The sequence below is a fragment of the Amblyomma americanum genome, chromosome 4, assembly GCF_052857255.1.
Source record: "Amblyomma americanum isolate KBUSLIRL-KWMA chromosome 4, ASM5285725v1, whole genome shotgun sequence".
Lineage (NCBI taxonomy): Eukaryota > Metazoa > Arthropoda > Arachnida > Ixodida > Ixodidae > Amblyomma > Amblyomma americanum.
The window spans coordinates 125,638,606-125,653,221 of record NC_135500.1 but is presented as its reverse complement, the minus strand read 5'-3'; the positions used below and the strand labels follow the sequence as shown (position 1 = coordinate 125,653,221).

At 44.5% G+C, this 14,616-nt stretch overlaps 1 protein-coding gene across 1 annotated transcript; it reads right to left on the bottom strand.

The window, feature by feature from the left end:
- Positions 1-116: 116 nt before the first annotated feature.
- On the bottom strand, positions 117-14,265 carry LOC144129809 (clavesin-1-like). Its single transcript, XM_077663877.1, has 5 exons — positions 14,122-14,265; positions 9,958-10,209; positions 7,795-7,985; positions 3,928-4,038; positions 117-293 (listed from the first exon to the last, which is right to left on the bottom strand). Exons 1-5 carry the CDS (start codon positions 14,252-14,254, stop codon positions 117-119), a joined length of 864 nt encoding a protein of 287 aa, XP_077520003.1. The 5' UTR covers positions 14,255-14,265.
- Between the last annotated feature and the right edge of the window lie 351 nt (positions 14,266-14,616).

The following is a 14,616-nucleotide window of genomic DNA, read 5'->3' as shown; positions in this document are numbered from 1 at the left end:
AGGTAGAAGTGTGGTGTCCCGACTTCCTGAGTGAATAACAGTGACACCACGGCAAAAAGAGATCGCTGGCAGTATTACAATACGTCCAGTAGAGTTGAGAGACAACAGTTGTTGTTTTATTTCTCCGACCTGCGCCGACTGTACAAGCGCTCGAAAAACTCGGCCCTACTGCGGAGGAACACATCTTGGCGGTCGTAGTCGAACCGTTCCCGTGTTCCGCCGAATTCAGCTGGTGTGATATCACGAGGACACATATCCCAAAGCTTCGAGGCGTCGTGCCCGATGAAGTGGATCTGGAAATTGGAAGTGCGACCCTTACAAAAATGGTCTATAGGCTCTATTGCCTTCCTATAGATATTTTTGTCTGTTCATAGTCTATAGATTGTTTATAGACAATGTCTACTAAATGTGTATGGCCATAAATATATAGATTGCCTATAGACTGTCGTCTGGGTTTCGTCTATAGAGAGTCTATAACTTTATAGACAGAATTCTATGGACAGTCTATAGACGGCCCAAAGAAATTTTTGTAAGGAGAGAGAGAGAGAGAGAGAGAGAGAGAGAGAGAGAGAGAGAGAGAGAGAGAGAGAGAGAGAGAGAGCACTACTGAATTTCCTGCATCGCTTACAGGAACCATCGCAGAAGAATCCTTGCCAGAGAAATTCGGTGTGCAAAGAATTGTGCTGAAAAACCTGTCTTTTTAAAATTGTTTAGAGGTAACATTTTTCGGTTTAAACAGAGAACCGCTGGTAAATAATAATTGGTTTTTTTGGGGGAAAGGAAATGGCGCAGTATCTGTCTCATATATCGTTGGACACCTGAACCGCGCCGTAAGGGAAGGGATAAAGGAGGGAGTGAAAGAAGAAAGAGGTGCCGTAATAGATTGCTCCGGAATAATTTCGACCACCTGGGGATCTTTAACGTGTACTGACATCGCACAGCACACGGGCGCCTTAGCGTTTTTCCTCCATAAAAACGCAGCCGCCGCGGTCGGGTTCGAACCCGGGAACTCCGGATCAGTAGTCGAGCGCCCTAACCATTGAGCCACCGCGGCGGGGCCTGGTAAAACACGCCGAATTCATTTTTAACGCGATAGCATTGCAAGGCTTATCGGAAAGAAAGGACCAACCCATTGGTTGAACGGAAGTGACGCCATAAGGCCACTAGCTCCGTCACAGAGGTAAAAGTGACAATCAGGCCGAAGGTAACGTCACTTCCGTTTAAGGCAACTTTTAATGCTGCATCAGATTGCCAACTCATCTGTAATGGGGTCTCCCTTTGAATTTTTGATATTCGTTTTTAACCGAAAAAAGGCCAGTATTTCTGGCACTCGTATCATGACTAGCTGGCTGTTCAGTACAAATCACAATAGGCCACGGGACAACATTGATAAATTGCTGCAATCGGGAACGCGGTTTGACAACGGCATCTTTGCAGTATAGTACCGTGGCTGTGTTTTGGGACGTTAACCTGCTGTGTTTGGGACGTTAATTCAAACACTCGAAGATTGAGAGCCCCCCCCCCCCCCTCCTCTTAGTTTAGCTGTCGGCTAGCAAAGCGCCCTCTGCTTAGAATTATCACTGGTTTGTATACGCACCAGAATACGACACAAAGAGATAAGAGACATGGGACACACGAGCTATGAAGTTGACCGAAGTGGCAAAGGTAAAAGCTCAAACTGTAACTGAGCCGGAGTTCCCGGGTTCGAACCCGACCGCGGCGGCAGCGTTTTTATGGAGGAAAAACGCTAAGGCCGTGCTGTGCGATGTCAGTGCACGTTAAGGATCCCCAGGTGGTCGAAATTATTCCGGAGCCCTCCACAACGGCATCTCTTTCTTCCTTTCTTCTTTCACTCCTTCCTTTATCCCTTCCCTTACGGCGCGGTTCAGGTGTCCAACGATATGAGACAGATGCTGCGCCATTTTCTTTCCCCAAAACCAATTATTATTATTATTATTAATATTATTATTATTATTATTATTATTATTATTATTATTATTATTATTATTATTAATATTATTATTATTATTATTATTATTATTATTATTATTATTATTATTCACCTTAGTTCGACTTATCACTGGCCTAGGGTCATTGCTTGGTTAAGTAGGTTTTTCACCACGTATAAGAACACCAACAGTTCCATACGAAAACATGCGTAAACGGCACGAAAGTACCGTTCGCTGCCGTCAGTATGCGGGCCACACGATGAGCGGTCCTTGCGCTCCGCAAACACTGAAACCTGGTTCCTAGAGCTAAACGCTCACATACTTTATTGCCTCATGGCCCGAGCGTTCAACTTCTATATAGGCACCCTCCACATTACGGTAGTATTTCGAGCCTTCAGCGTGGCGGTGGCACGTAACCAGCAACGTGGTGCGGAGCAGTTGCTGCTGCCGGCGGCACGGCGCGCCGGCGAAACCGAGCTGCAACAGCTGTGCGCATGCGCCGTGCCAAGTGGGACGAAGGTGAAGAAGGAACCCCAGCGAAACGGAGCTGCGAAAGACTGACTTTGCAATTCAACTCGGCAAGTTCCACTAGGCCAGCTGTAGCTATCGCGTCACTCCACGTTTAACCAGAGCTAAACCACCGCCAACTTTTTTTTTCCATGTCATTGAGGCACCCTAAGGACGAGGACGGATACGTTGAAAGACAGAACGTAGTTTTTCGACACATTTAATGTAGCCCTTGTTTTTTAGTTCTGCCTGTTCATAAACACTACCCCTTGGGCAAAGTGAATTGTTCACAATCTTTGTGAACAATTCCGCTCATCAACTACACAAATAATAAAATTATTCTACCCTCAAAGCAAGAAGTTTTAGGAGCGTTAGCTCTTATCACGTTTCTCGATTTCTGCTACCACCTCCCTTCGGCGTGAGATTTTCTAACCGAGAAATTCAAGAGGACTTCGGAATAATTTCGACCTCTTGGGGATCTTAACGTGCAGTGACATCGCACAGCACACGGGAGCCTTTGCGTTTCGCCTCCATTGAAACGAAGCCACCGCGGTCGGGTTCGAACCCGGCTGCTCCGGATCAGTAGACGAGCGCCTTAACCACTGAGCCACCGCGGCGGGTTTTACCGGTAACCAGCTCACCACCACCTAGCTATCACAAGCCTCATACGATTTCAGCGGAGAGCTGCGAACGCACCACTTTCGGCACATGTGACAAATATGTACCATTCAAGTAAGTGCCTAACGAGGTGGAAACTGCGGTGAATGCGTATACGTGTTCAAAAGGGGATGCATCGTGTCTGAGAAGTCATCCATTGACAAGTCGCGGTGACTAGGTCACGCGACACAATGTTTATGAGGTTTTATTCTCGATATTTGGAAACTAGAAGTTGTCACCGTAGAATTTCGCCTCAGCGCCCAAGCTTAGCCTTTTCGCTGTGATGAAGCCTGCTATAGGATCACAAGTATGATGTGCTGTCTCGTTGTTCGTGGTCCGTGATATTGAAACGCCGGCTAAATTCTCTGTTTCTTCATTAAAGAGTCTCTCTTTCTCTCTCGTAACAATGAAATGTCCCACTTAATGATCATGAGGGCAGTTTAAGAGTGTAACATAGCAGATGTGAGTGCTTTTACACTAGCCTCCAACGACTTGAGTTCCCGCCCTTTCGAAATGCGTCATCTTAACGCAGTGAACCTCTCTATAAAAGCGCGAGCAGGGCACTTTTTAAGGCGAGTTGCCCACCAAGCTTGCAGCTTGACGAGGCTATGTGCACTAAACGTACTGCTGCGTTTTAGAAACAAATACTCGACACAAATAACTGCTGTTTGGAGGAAATACAATTTGCGGAGATTTCAAGTATTCGCATCAGTCGATATAAATTTGTTTGCTTGTTTTTAAACGACATCGGTTCTGTATGTTACCGCCTGATGAAGAAAGGAGACTAGTATAGTGTGTGGCGTGAAGACCTTACCCTGCCGAGAAGCTTACTCTTCAAAAAAGGCTTCACTGCTGAAAACAGGAACTCTGTCACTGGTGGGTGATTCACGATGTACAGCGCCTTTATTCGCATTGGCACGCAATCCTGCAAATAATCGTTGCTAGTTTAAAGCAACCATGGTAGCCGTTTGTCGTTTTTTGAAATATCATTCTGAAAAGCAAACCTTCAAGCTCGCAATTTTCTAACGGAACTACACACGAAGTTGCGCGGCGGTGGTGCGCATATTGTATATAGACATGTCTACAATATATACACTTAGTTGCTTCTTGTTGAGTTTGAACACACTTCTTTTTAAATAACGAAGATTTTGTCTGTACCGCCTCGCGAAATATAGCCGTGCTCGTCCGCTGCTGCCAGATTACGGGGATATATGGCTTTATGTTATCCATTCACCGCATCGTGTCAATCCGATAGAGTGGCGAATTTGGGATGGAACTAATTACCGGCAAGATTAAGCGTACACACCACGGCGACCGTGTCCTTTGTTTGTGTCAGGGTTGTCATACCAGCTACCGCTTTCAGCCGCGCGTGTTCCGGGCCTTGCGTGGTGGAGGCTTGCTAACACAGGTTTTACGCCAGGTATACTTCCATTTCACGGTAGAAATTTCGCCACTAATAGAATACTGGCTGAAATAATGCATCGGTTGAAAATGAATTAATGTCGTGGCAGACTAAGGCGGAAATGTTAGTAGTTTGCATGTTATAGATAAGTAGGACCGGGAAAATAAGCTTCTGGTCACTGAAGAGTGCGTTAGTAACTCCGTACAAAGAATGCAGAGGTGAAACGCTCTAGATGATGATGAAGCAAGTGCACATATTTTGTAAAGCTCGCGCCCTGTATTCTCGATGCCTTATGAGTCATGACCAGTTTACTAGTAGCTTGAAAGAATGCTATTTTAATTTTATTAATAGCCCAATCGCCTTACTTTAGGTTCCCTAGTGGGCACTCTGTGAGGTAAATATTACTGCATTAGGTATCTTGTTGAATCCCATGCTAATGGAAATTAGCGCAGTTATCAGAATCAGGGAAACGTCAAAAAGTTTTGGAACCGGCTACCTTCTGGAGAATGTGTAAGGTAATAGTCCATTATCAACACACTGAATTCAGTAGTCCACGCCATTAACCACGTAATTCAATAAATGTGTCCCTAGATCTAGTCGTCAGAGACTACGAAAATTAAGCAAATATGAAGCACCAAGCAGTCATGCAGGCTACGAAAAAAAAAATACATTTAATCCAGTTGAATCGCGAAACAATCATGAAAACTGAATTATGTTTACGCCAGGACTATACTCTCAGCCTCACGAATGTACTCTGACACCGGTGTGACGCAGCTTCCGCACTACGGGCGACTAAAGCTCTTGTTAATAGTTCTTAAGGACACGGGTATTATACGCACCCTGGGAAATTCCAGTTTAGAGTCTAGTGCGATTTGAATATTATCACATTCGTTCCGGCTAAAAGGGGAGCAACAAATTTTCTTGGTGTCACAGTTGTTTAGTCCCCAACAAACATGACGGGGAAGGATAGGGAAAGCCTTCGGCTAGCTAAGCTCATGTATTTGTTGCAGCCTGCTTGCGAAAATAAGCCCTTTTAGAGCAGTTTAATCCCAGAAGGTTAAGCCTGAAGTGGTCAGGTTCAAATCGTGCTGTATTCTGCATGTGCTTACGCGAGTAATGTGTGCATCATCATCATTATCATCATCATCTCATCGTAGTCATCACCAACATCATCATCATCATCATCATAATCGTCGTCATCATCATCATCATCCTGACTACACCCACTGCAGTGCAAAAGCCTCTCCCATGTCTCTCAAATTAACTCAGTCCTTTGCCACCTGTGCCCACCCTAGCCTGCAAACTTCTTAATCTAATGCGCCCACCTAACCTTTGCTGCCCCCTGCTACGCTTGCTTTCTCTTGGAACCTACTCCGTTACCCTTAAGGACCAGCGGTTATCTTGCCTTCGCATTACATTCCCTGCCCAAGACCATTTCTTCCTCTTGATTTCAACTAGGATGTCAATAAAACGCGTTTGTACCCTCACCCGCTCTGCCCGCTTGCGGTCTCTTAACGTTACACCTATCATTTTTCTTTCCATAGCTTTCTGCGTTGTCCTTAACTTGAGCTGAACCCTTTTCGTTAGCCTCCATGTTTCCTCCCCGTAGGCGAGTACCGGTAAGATACAGCTGTTGCACACTTTCCTCCTGAGGGATATTGGTAAAATGCCATTCATGATCGGAGAGAACCTGCCATATGCGCTCCACCCCATTCATATCCTTCTAGTTATTTCCCCGTTATGATCCGTATCGGCATGTGTGCATATGCTCCACTTAATCTTCATCACCAGCATCGATCTGGAGTACTCTACCAGGTAGATTACCAGCCAAACATCTCCAGTGATCTTTAATGCGCGGTTCCTCCTCTTCAAATAATTAAGGAGCCATTGAGTAAGCAGGACGTGAACAATCACTAGAAATTGCAGCCCTATGCGGAGTTTAAGCTGATGTGAATGAAACTGGCAGGTAAGCGGAGATACTTTGCACTGTTATTAAATCCATTTTTACAAGAGGCATTCGGAGACTGAGTTGGGAATAAAGAGGTATAAGAAACGCTGAAGGACTCACTAGAAAGTAATTCACGGGATAAACCGCAGCGCATGCTTGAGAGTATCAAGAAGTGCTACCATAGGCCTAAAGTTTCGTGTGAATTTTCAATACTTTGAGGAACCGAACTTGTGCTTATGTATATTTTGCTTGTCTGGACAGAATAAACAAAGCCAGGTCAAAGTTAGCGCCTGTCCCGTGCCCATCAGCTATTCTGAGTTTGGCGTGTGCGCTAAATGCTTGCCGAAAACGTAAATCATCTAGCCCGTCTACAAGTTCTTTTAAATTGAACTATAGTTTACTATATGCCGCTGGATATTGCGAATAGTACGGGGCCACATCTGTACAGGCCAAGCAATGCCCGCGATGAAAAGGAAATAGCCAGCAAAATAAGAACGAGTGTGATTGCATTTGGCAGGCACTGTTATGAACATCCGATGAACAACATTTCTCAATAGAATGTACACAGCTTTTGTACGCTGGCAATTCTGGCCATCGGGCAGACACTTAGTGGCTAATTAAAAAGGATTTAAATTAAATTGAGGACAACGCAACCAGTTATGCGAAAAATGACAGAGGCCGGGTAAAGTTCATATACTGGATGAGACCAGTCTGAATTGGAAAGCAAAAGGCAGGTAAATGCAGCTGAAATTAATGGGAGAGGACGGACTTTGAGAGGAAATGTGATGCGAAAACAGAGGCGATGACATATTAGAGAAACAGAGGGTTTACTGTGGCGAGGGCGGGTGAGTAAGGAGGAAGTATGGCGTGATTAAAGTTCCTGAGCGATGGTGGCCGCAAAATGTTTAGGACAAGGACAACAGCGCTAAGTAGGAGACCCGTTTTCCCTGCAATGTACTCATGGCTGAGGAAGATGCTGGCAATATTTCGAGGTGTCAAGTTCAGTGTGTATAATGTAAAATAGTGGTCAATGGTTGACGCTTGCAGAAATTTGGTGTTCAGTTTGCTTTCGATGGCTCCTGCTTGTCCTATGATTGACTTTATTCTATGAGAGCTCTTACAACGCTTACAGTGCAGCATACGGTTTGTTTCTTGATTTTGCAGCATGCTTTGTAATAGAAACGCTACTTTCGGCGCTCGTGTTTAGATGCGCGGAAAGTGTTCTTTCGACCGCCACTGAGCTTTTTTGGCATGCAATGCATTTAAATAGCAAATTAAAGTCCTATGACTGGTACGCCTTAATAATGCCCTACACATACGACCATACTTACCTGCGTGAACTGAACCAACTTAATCAGCGACGACGTCAGCTGCACCATGTGGTAGAAGTTTAAGCCTTTCAGGTCTACGATGCCGGCAGCGCCATTAATTTGTGTGACATCATCAAGAGCAGACCTTCCAGCCAGCAGGAGCGATGCTCGGATCAAGTCTGTGAAAGAGCACATGCTAGGTTTCCAGGCACCTGCAATACGGATTCGGTTGCATTGTTTTAATGCCTGTCTGTGAGCGCAAAACCTACCAAAACAAAACTGCACTTTCTGTAAGCTGTAAGTTCTTGACTTTAATGAACCATGCTGATCGCTGTCATCACAACGGTTCAGTTCACTCATACGCAATAACTTCGCCCACGAGTGGCTTGCCCCACCAGAACTAACTTACACGTATGAATATTTAAAGTAAAACCAGCCGGTCACTCAATTATGCCATCCTTAACTATATTATCCTTTTCCGTGTGGGCACTCTTAACTGAAATTAGCTTTATTGGAACAGGGCGAAGACGTGGAAGTTAGACACATACAGGGCGCTGTTTGTCTTTCTGACGTCCATTTTTTTGCGCTGTTCCGATGACGTTTAACCAAATCGCCCAAGCTTCGACATTGGCTTATCATGTTTGTATGAGCATACGCTATGCACCATTCACTTACAGCTTAGTTTTGCACCTCTCGCTACGCTTTATCCTTCTTATTTCGTGCCTCTTGCTCACCTGCTAATTTCTGCACCACATTGTCATCATCATCATCAGCCTGACTGCGCCCACAGCAGGGCAAATGCCTCTCCCATGTCTCTGCAATTAACCCTGCATTTTGCCAGCTGCTGCCACCGCGTCCCCGTCAAATTTCCTAATCTCATACGCCTACCTAACCATCTGTTGCACCCTGCTACGCTTGCCTTCTCTTGGAAACCACTCCGGTACCCTTAAGGACCAGCGGTTATCTTGCCTTCGTATTACATGCCCGGCCCAAACCCATTTCTTCCTCTTGATTTCGACTGGGATGTGATTAACCCGCGTTTGTTAACTCACCCGATCCGCCCGCTTCCGGTCTCTTAACGTTACACCTGTCATTTCTCCTTCCATGGTTCGCTGCGTTGTCCTTAACTAAAGCTGAACCCTTTTTGTTAGTCTCCACGTTTCTGCCCCTTAGATGATTCTGGAAATATACATTGTTGCTATAACAATGAGTTGTGAGGGAACAAAACGGCTGCGGTAGCCTAGTTGTCACAGAATTCGACTTGCATGCGAGAGATATGAGGTTTGATTCTCAGTGTCGCCGGGTATCCGCCGATGACACAGTGGGCTACAAGTTATAGCCTGGCCTGGTCGATGGCTTATCTGGGATGAAATTAATGGGAAATGGGACATTTACCCCACCCTGAGTAGAGGACAACTCCTTGTGTCATGTTGATTTTTTGCCGAAAAGGACCTTGCGCCATTAATGTTCATCATCAGTATCGAAACAAAAATGCAGTAACCTTTTCACCCTAGGCGGACACCTGAACCACGCCCTAAGGTGTAAAGGGGAAAAAATAAGGGGAAAATATATAGCGATAACCCATTGAGGGTAATACAAATGGTGAGCGCTTGTTGTCTTCCTCTTGTGCATTTGCGATTTATGCTTTTGCGCAAGTTCGTTTATGCGTTTTGCAGGGGTCAATTCTGGCTGGCACGCCGCGACTTACGGACCGTGGCGGTTTTCACGGGCGGCTTTTACTTGGCGAAGCGGTGATAGGCCGACAGAAGAAAAAAAAGGTTTGGAATTCAAGTGTAGTTGTACTGACGCGATGAACAGAAATGTGAGCGGAGGAGCAAACAGGGGCCCCTTTGCTCGCATTGTTTTTCATCGCTCCTTTACGTACATTTTGTCCGAACAACTTTTCAACACAGATATTTGTGCTACTTCTCTTAGATAACAACGATAATGGTGGTAACGATAGTATTCCATGTAGACTGTTCACTTCTCTTATTGTAGGAAGAGACGGCAAACCACCCAAACAAACAAAAAAAAACGGCTTGTTTGAAAATTACGCTGATGTTGCTCGTGTCTAACGAGACAAGAAATTGTCGGTGCTAAGGCTGATGCGATGAAAGGGCGGGGCGCATGGGATAGCCTCCACTCTCAAATTTGCTCTTAACAAATGGTTGCTTCTAAACCTACCTAACCTTAAGAGGGCCACACTTCTTCCAAAGGCATCCTGTTGGGGCGAGACCATCACCAGTTCATTTTCATGGCAAATTGTCTTGATGGGAACATTCGCTGGAGTAAGGTCTTCGAAGAACTCTGGGAGGTCTTGACGCATCTGAGAGAATTTTTTAACCGTCTCGAAGGCCTCTTGGACGCGGTACTTTCGGGCACGAAGGAAAGACACCAGAAACTCATCGTCGGTAGGAACATTGAGCGATGAAGTCCCTGTAAATGAGTAGAAGGCGCATAAGATCACTGGAGCCATTTGTTAAAGGCGCAGTTTTTCTGGTTTCATTCTTTACCCTTATTTCACTGGTAAGCGCCACTTTCTTTGATCTGTCACTCTGAGACTTTCACTGGTTTATTAACAGAGCCGACGCTGCTCAGCGATGAAGGGGCAAATAATGAATTGGAGAAATGAATCAATACGAACGACAAGCTCTAATTTTTATACTGCAAAGTCCCCTACGAAGTGCACCTACAGTACCCCCAAGATTGTGTGGCGTTGTTTACTTGGTGCTTATATAAAGGCTAACACCGTGTTTACACACATAGGAGGCCTTCGTGTGTGCAGGAAGGGGGCTGGGTGTTTTGCCTGCGCTGTCTAGGTTGGACTACTGTATTAGTGAGAAAACCTAACACACACGTCAGCATGTCGCACTCCAAGGGATGCTTGTGCGATAAGGAGAAACGCCCAGCTGATAGAGCGCGTGTTGGGTACGCCTGCATTCAGAACACACATTTATTGTTATGTTTAAAAAATCATATCTTCGAAATGGCATTGCATTCCATGACACATTCTTCTTCCAAACTCTCTCCAACCATTAACAAATGGTTGTCTCCATGGGGGTTAGACTGTGATGCGAAAAGATATTTTCCCAATTTTTTGTTTAGATGTATTTCTATGGGTCGCGCCCCCAACCGGCGTCCTCCGCCGGAAGGGACTGCCATGCACACGTATAGCGGTGTTTTAAAAATACACTGCCTTTCATTGTCGTTTCATACTTTCGCAATCTGTTTTAAGATGTACCCGGCTTTTCTCACGAAGGGTTGACATTACAAGTGCATTGTGAAATCAGAAAACTGCTTTGAAAAATTTGTTTGCATGTATTGGCTTGGCTGTGACTCCAGCTTTTACCCCCCGCCGGCGACGGCAGCGCCAGCAGCGCATCTGGCTGACGTCACAGATTGGTGTTTGTCTGTAGTATGTTTCGTACATCACATGCACCACTGTCAAAGCTAGGGCCCCCGTTTACGCTGTGGAGGAACTAGTACGTATCGCCACTGAGGCGAACACTGAACAGTACTGGATTTTTTTAATTGATAGTAGTAGTGGTTTTGTTTTTGTTTTTGGCCTCATTCGGCAGAATCTGTGCGATTATGTTGATAAGAGAGAGGCTTATCTCTCGCCAGGTTCTCGAAATGTGCATACTGTCTTCTTCCAATTCTCGGCTTTGTTTTTGTCAGGTTGCTATGAATTCAGCCGTTTTCCTCCAATTTCAGAAAATGGCGTCTTTCGCTGCGACCTGAAGGACTTTACCTACTAGTGTGGTTTCGGAGGTTCTCCTCCACATAGGGCTATGCTCTAGTTGACTTTGAATAAACCAAATCATAATCACTGTCAAAAAAATTTCACTCCGCACACTGGCCCAAATCTGATTTTTGCCATCGACGTTAGAGAGCGCGCGACCTCTTGGCATCTAAACCAGCGCGTAAAGGAAGACATTCTAAACTTTTTGCCAGACTTTTTCTGTATAGCATCCACTGCGTTGCACGCTAGAAGTCACACTGAGTATAATGAAGAGGAAATCGACCACAGCCGAAAAAAAGCTAGAAATTATAAATACTTCTCAATTGAATTGAAAACACAACTCACTGAATCATGCTCTATCTGTCAGGAAACTAGACGGGATTATAAAGAAGCGAAATGTAAGCAAGCCTATGAATCAATGATTTTGGCGGCACTGATTGGCTCTTAATTCACCTGGTATACCTCTGCCCTTTGCGCTTCTTCTCGCATAAAGTCACTTGTTTGAATGAATGAAAGAGAAAGTAATTCAGAATATGTTAAGTTTTCTTCGTATAGCAACGACAATAATACTCAAAAGATAGCTACCGAACCATACCACGTGTTTAATGTTTATCGAGGTTCCCGAACAAGGTGCTCGTAATTTTTCCAAGATATTTTTACTTCACAAGAATTCTGGGGTCCTCGCATGAAAGCTCGGATTCGGGCCCTCCCATGAAAGCTCCACTTTAAAGCGGAATTTTTCTGATCAGATTATGTCTACCGCTTTTGTACGACAACCCGTACTTTAAAACGATTTAGCGTAGGCCGCAGAACCGGTCATGCAGTAACGGGATGAAAGTCTGGATGATACTGCGACCGATGGCAATCACTCGCAATAAACCAGGCTAGTAGAAATATTTATTGCCAACTGTTGCATCGCTACAGGTTAAATAAGAACTAAGGCGGTGATATATGCGTGAAGCGATGGGGTATAACACTCGACCGTAAGTGAAGGTTTGACGGAGGGTTGGAAACAGCGATTCGAGCGCGAGGTCGGTGCTTAAGTGTGCTTTCACTCTCACGTCAGAAACACTGAGGAAATCAACTTAACGTCATATTAGTGAGACGGCATTAAAAGCCTAATCGGGCAAAAAAATGTGGCGTCGGTCATAAAATTTATTCATTGGCTAGAGGGGAGCGACCTCACCAGAACGGATAGTTCCCATTGGGTGCAGTGGAGTAAGGTCACCAGAGCGGATGTGACGTCACCCTAGTAAAGGCATCTAGTTAGAGCTTGTAATACTATCGCATTGGTACTACATCCGGTAATTAACTTTTCCTGTGAATTTTTATTGTGAGGCTGTATTATCGCGTTCATAGTAGCACCCCATGGAAAGTGCCGCGCGGTGGGACTTATACTTAAGTGAAACACAGTTGTTTTTTGCCAGATTTCTTTGTTTTAAATTTTGGATGCCAAGCTGGCGCGAGCAGCCCCTACAGAAACGCGTCCTTTACTTGAATCTACACGGTATTTTCCTCCTGCTTGAAACAGCTGCTTGAAAATATCGGCGCATTCAGAGACAGAAAGAAAAGATGATACTTTGAATGCCGGAGAACCTGCTTAACTTAACTGTGTTCGCTGAGCGCATTCCTGAGCTTCCAGCTCCTAATATCTCTAATAAGACATGTAACATTGACCTGGCTGTTACGCAATTCTGGAAAAAGAATTTTTATCGGGAAACGGTTTATGAAGGCATTTTTTAGATGATATAAGATTTCACTATAACAATCAAAATATTCGCAGATCACCCGACGGCATTCTTTAGTCTTTTCTGTTAAATTTTCGCTATCACAAAAGCGTTCCTCTTTGGTTTTTTTATGGCAGTCTTAACTGTTCGATGCCATCGATGGAAACACTTTAAAAGAAAAAAATTTTGCTACATGTCAGAAGAATAGAGCATAACCTTCAATACTTCTATAACAATATCTTACGATTTTACATTTTTCAAAATTTTTGTCTAAGAATGTTGGACATGACTAAGGGCATGCTTGGCGTATATTTGGTGGCTGTAAGGATAACCAACCGTTCGATCTTTGTAAAGGTTTCGCTGCGCTCAGAGTCATTAGGCACGGCTGCGCATTGACTGAATGTATGAATCTATTTTACGTGCTCATAAAATTTGAAACTACATTGCAAGTGACTAATCCGCAGTGCTGAATTGCTGAGTGACTGATTAAAAATTATATGGGCGGGAACGCATGCATTAAAGCCATCCGAAAGTAAGACAAAGATGCTTACTGGCGAGGAAAGGTACTTTCAGAATAATGTCTCCAGTCGAAAGAGAGAGATATTCGAGTTCAAGAAAAAAAAAAGAATCATCAGACGAAATAAAAGTTGACACAAAGAACGAAACGAAAGTGACAGAAACTTGCGTAAAGAGGATAAAAAAATCTGCTGTAAAGGTTTGAGATTATCGTTACATTCTGTATACCTGAAAGTGCCAATTTGGTGCCAATATAGAGCCTAAGTCTTGCGGGTTTTCGTTTTCAAGTTCCATACATTCGGCCGGCATGATTATCAAGACTACGAAAAACAGCGCACAAAGAAGGTAGAGAGAAAAACGTACCTTCTATGAGTCGCCGTAAGTACTGCAAGGACTTCTTCTTTGTTTCTGGTGTCTCGCCAAGTTCAAGCCGGGCCGTTTCTTCGAGGTTCGGCTGTGGCCTTGGTTTAGCTGGTGCCTTAGCTGCTTCTCTCATCGTCGCAGCTGCAGTCTCTGTGGCAGAAGGGCTTCTTGCTCTGTTCTCGACCATTTTTTTCCTTGATCTGTTGGACTGGTTGCTCGCTCGATTTTTTTTTTTCGCAGTTTAATTTTTCCTTTTCATGTCAAGTCGGCGTGTGCATACTTTCCGCCTTCCTTGTCGAGCAGCTTCAGAGGAAAACGTGCATATCAGTTCTCAGGCTGGTGCAATTTTTTCTCTAAAAATCTTTAGCTTTGAAAAGCCCGAACTCCATTCAATATTCTACACAACTACATAACAGAGTGATGAATATTTTGCAGTGATACATGTATGACTGCAAGGATGCTGCAAACAGGGCTTAAGCGGTGCTTCTCAAGTAT

Excerpts from the sequence above, each read along its gene's own strand:
- LOC144129809 (XM_077663877.1), bottom strand. The coding sequence starts at position 14,254 with ATGAGAGAAGCAGCTAAGGCACCAGCTAAACCAAGGCCACAGCCGAAC. Across the intron at positions 7,986-9,957 it reads TGTGGCCCTCTTAAGGTTAG|GTGCCTGGAAACCTAGCATG; the intron begins GTAGGTTTAGAA and ends TCCGTATTGCAG. Across the intron at positions 294-3,927 it reads AGAGTAAGCTTCTCGGCAGG|ATCCACTTCATCGGGCACGA; the intron begins GTAAGGTCTTCA and ends TCCAATTTCCAG.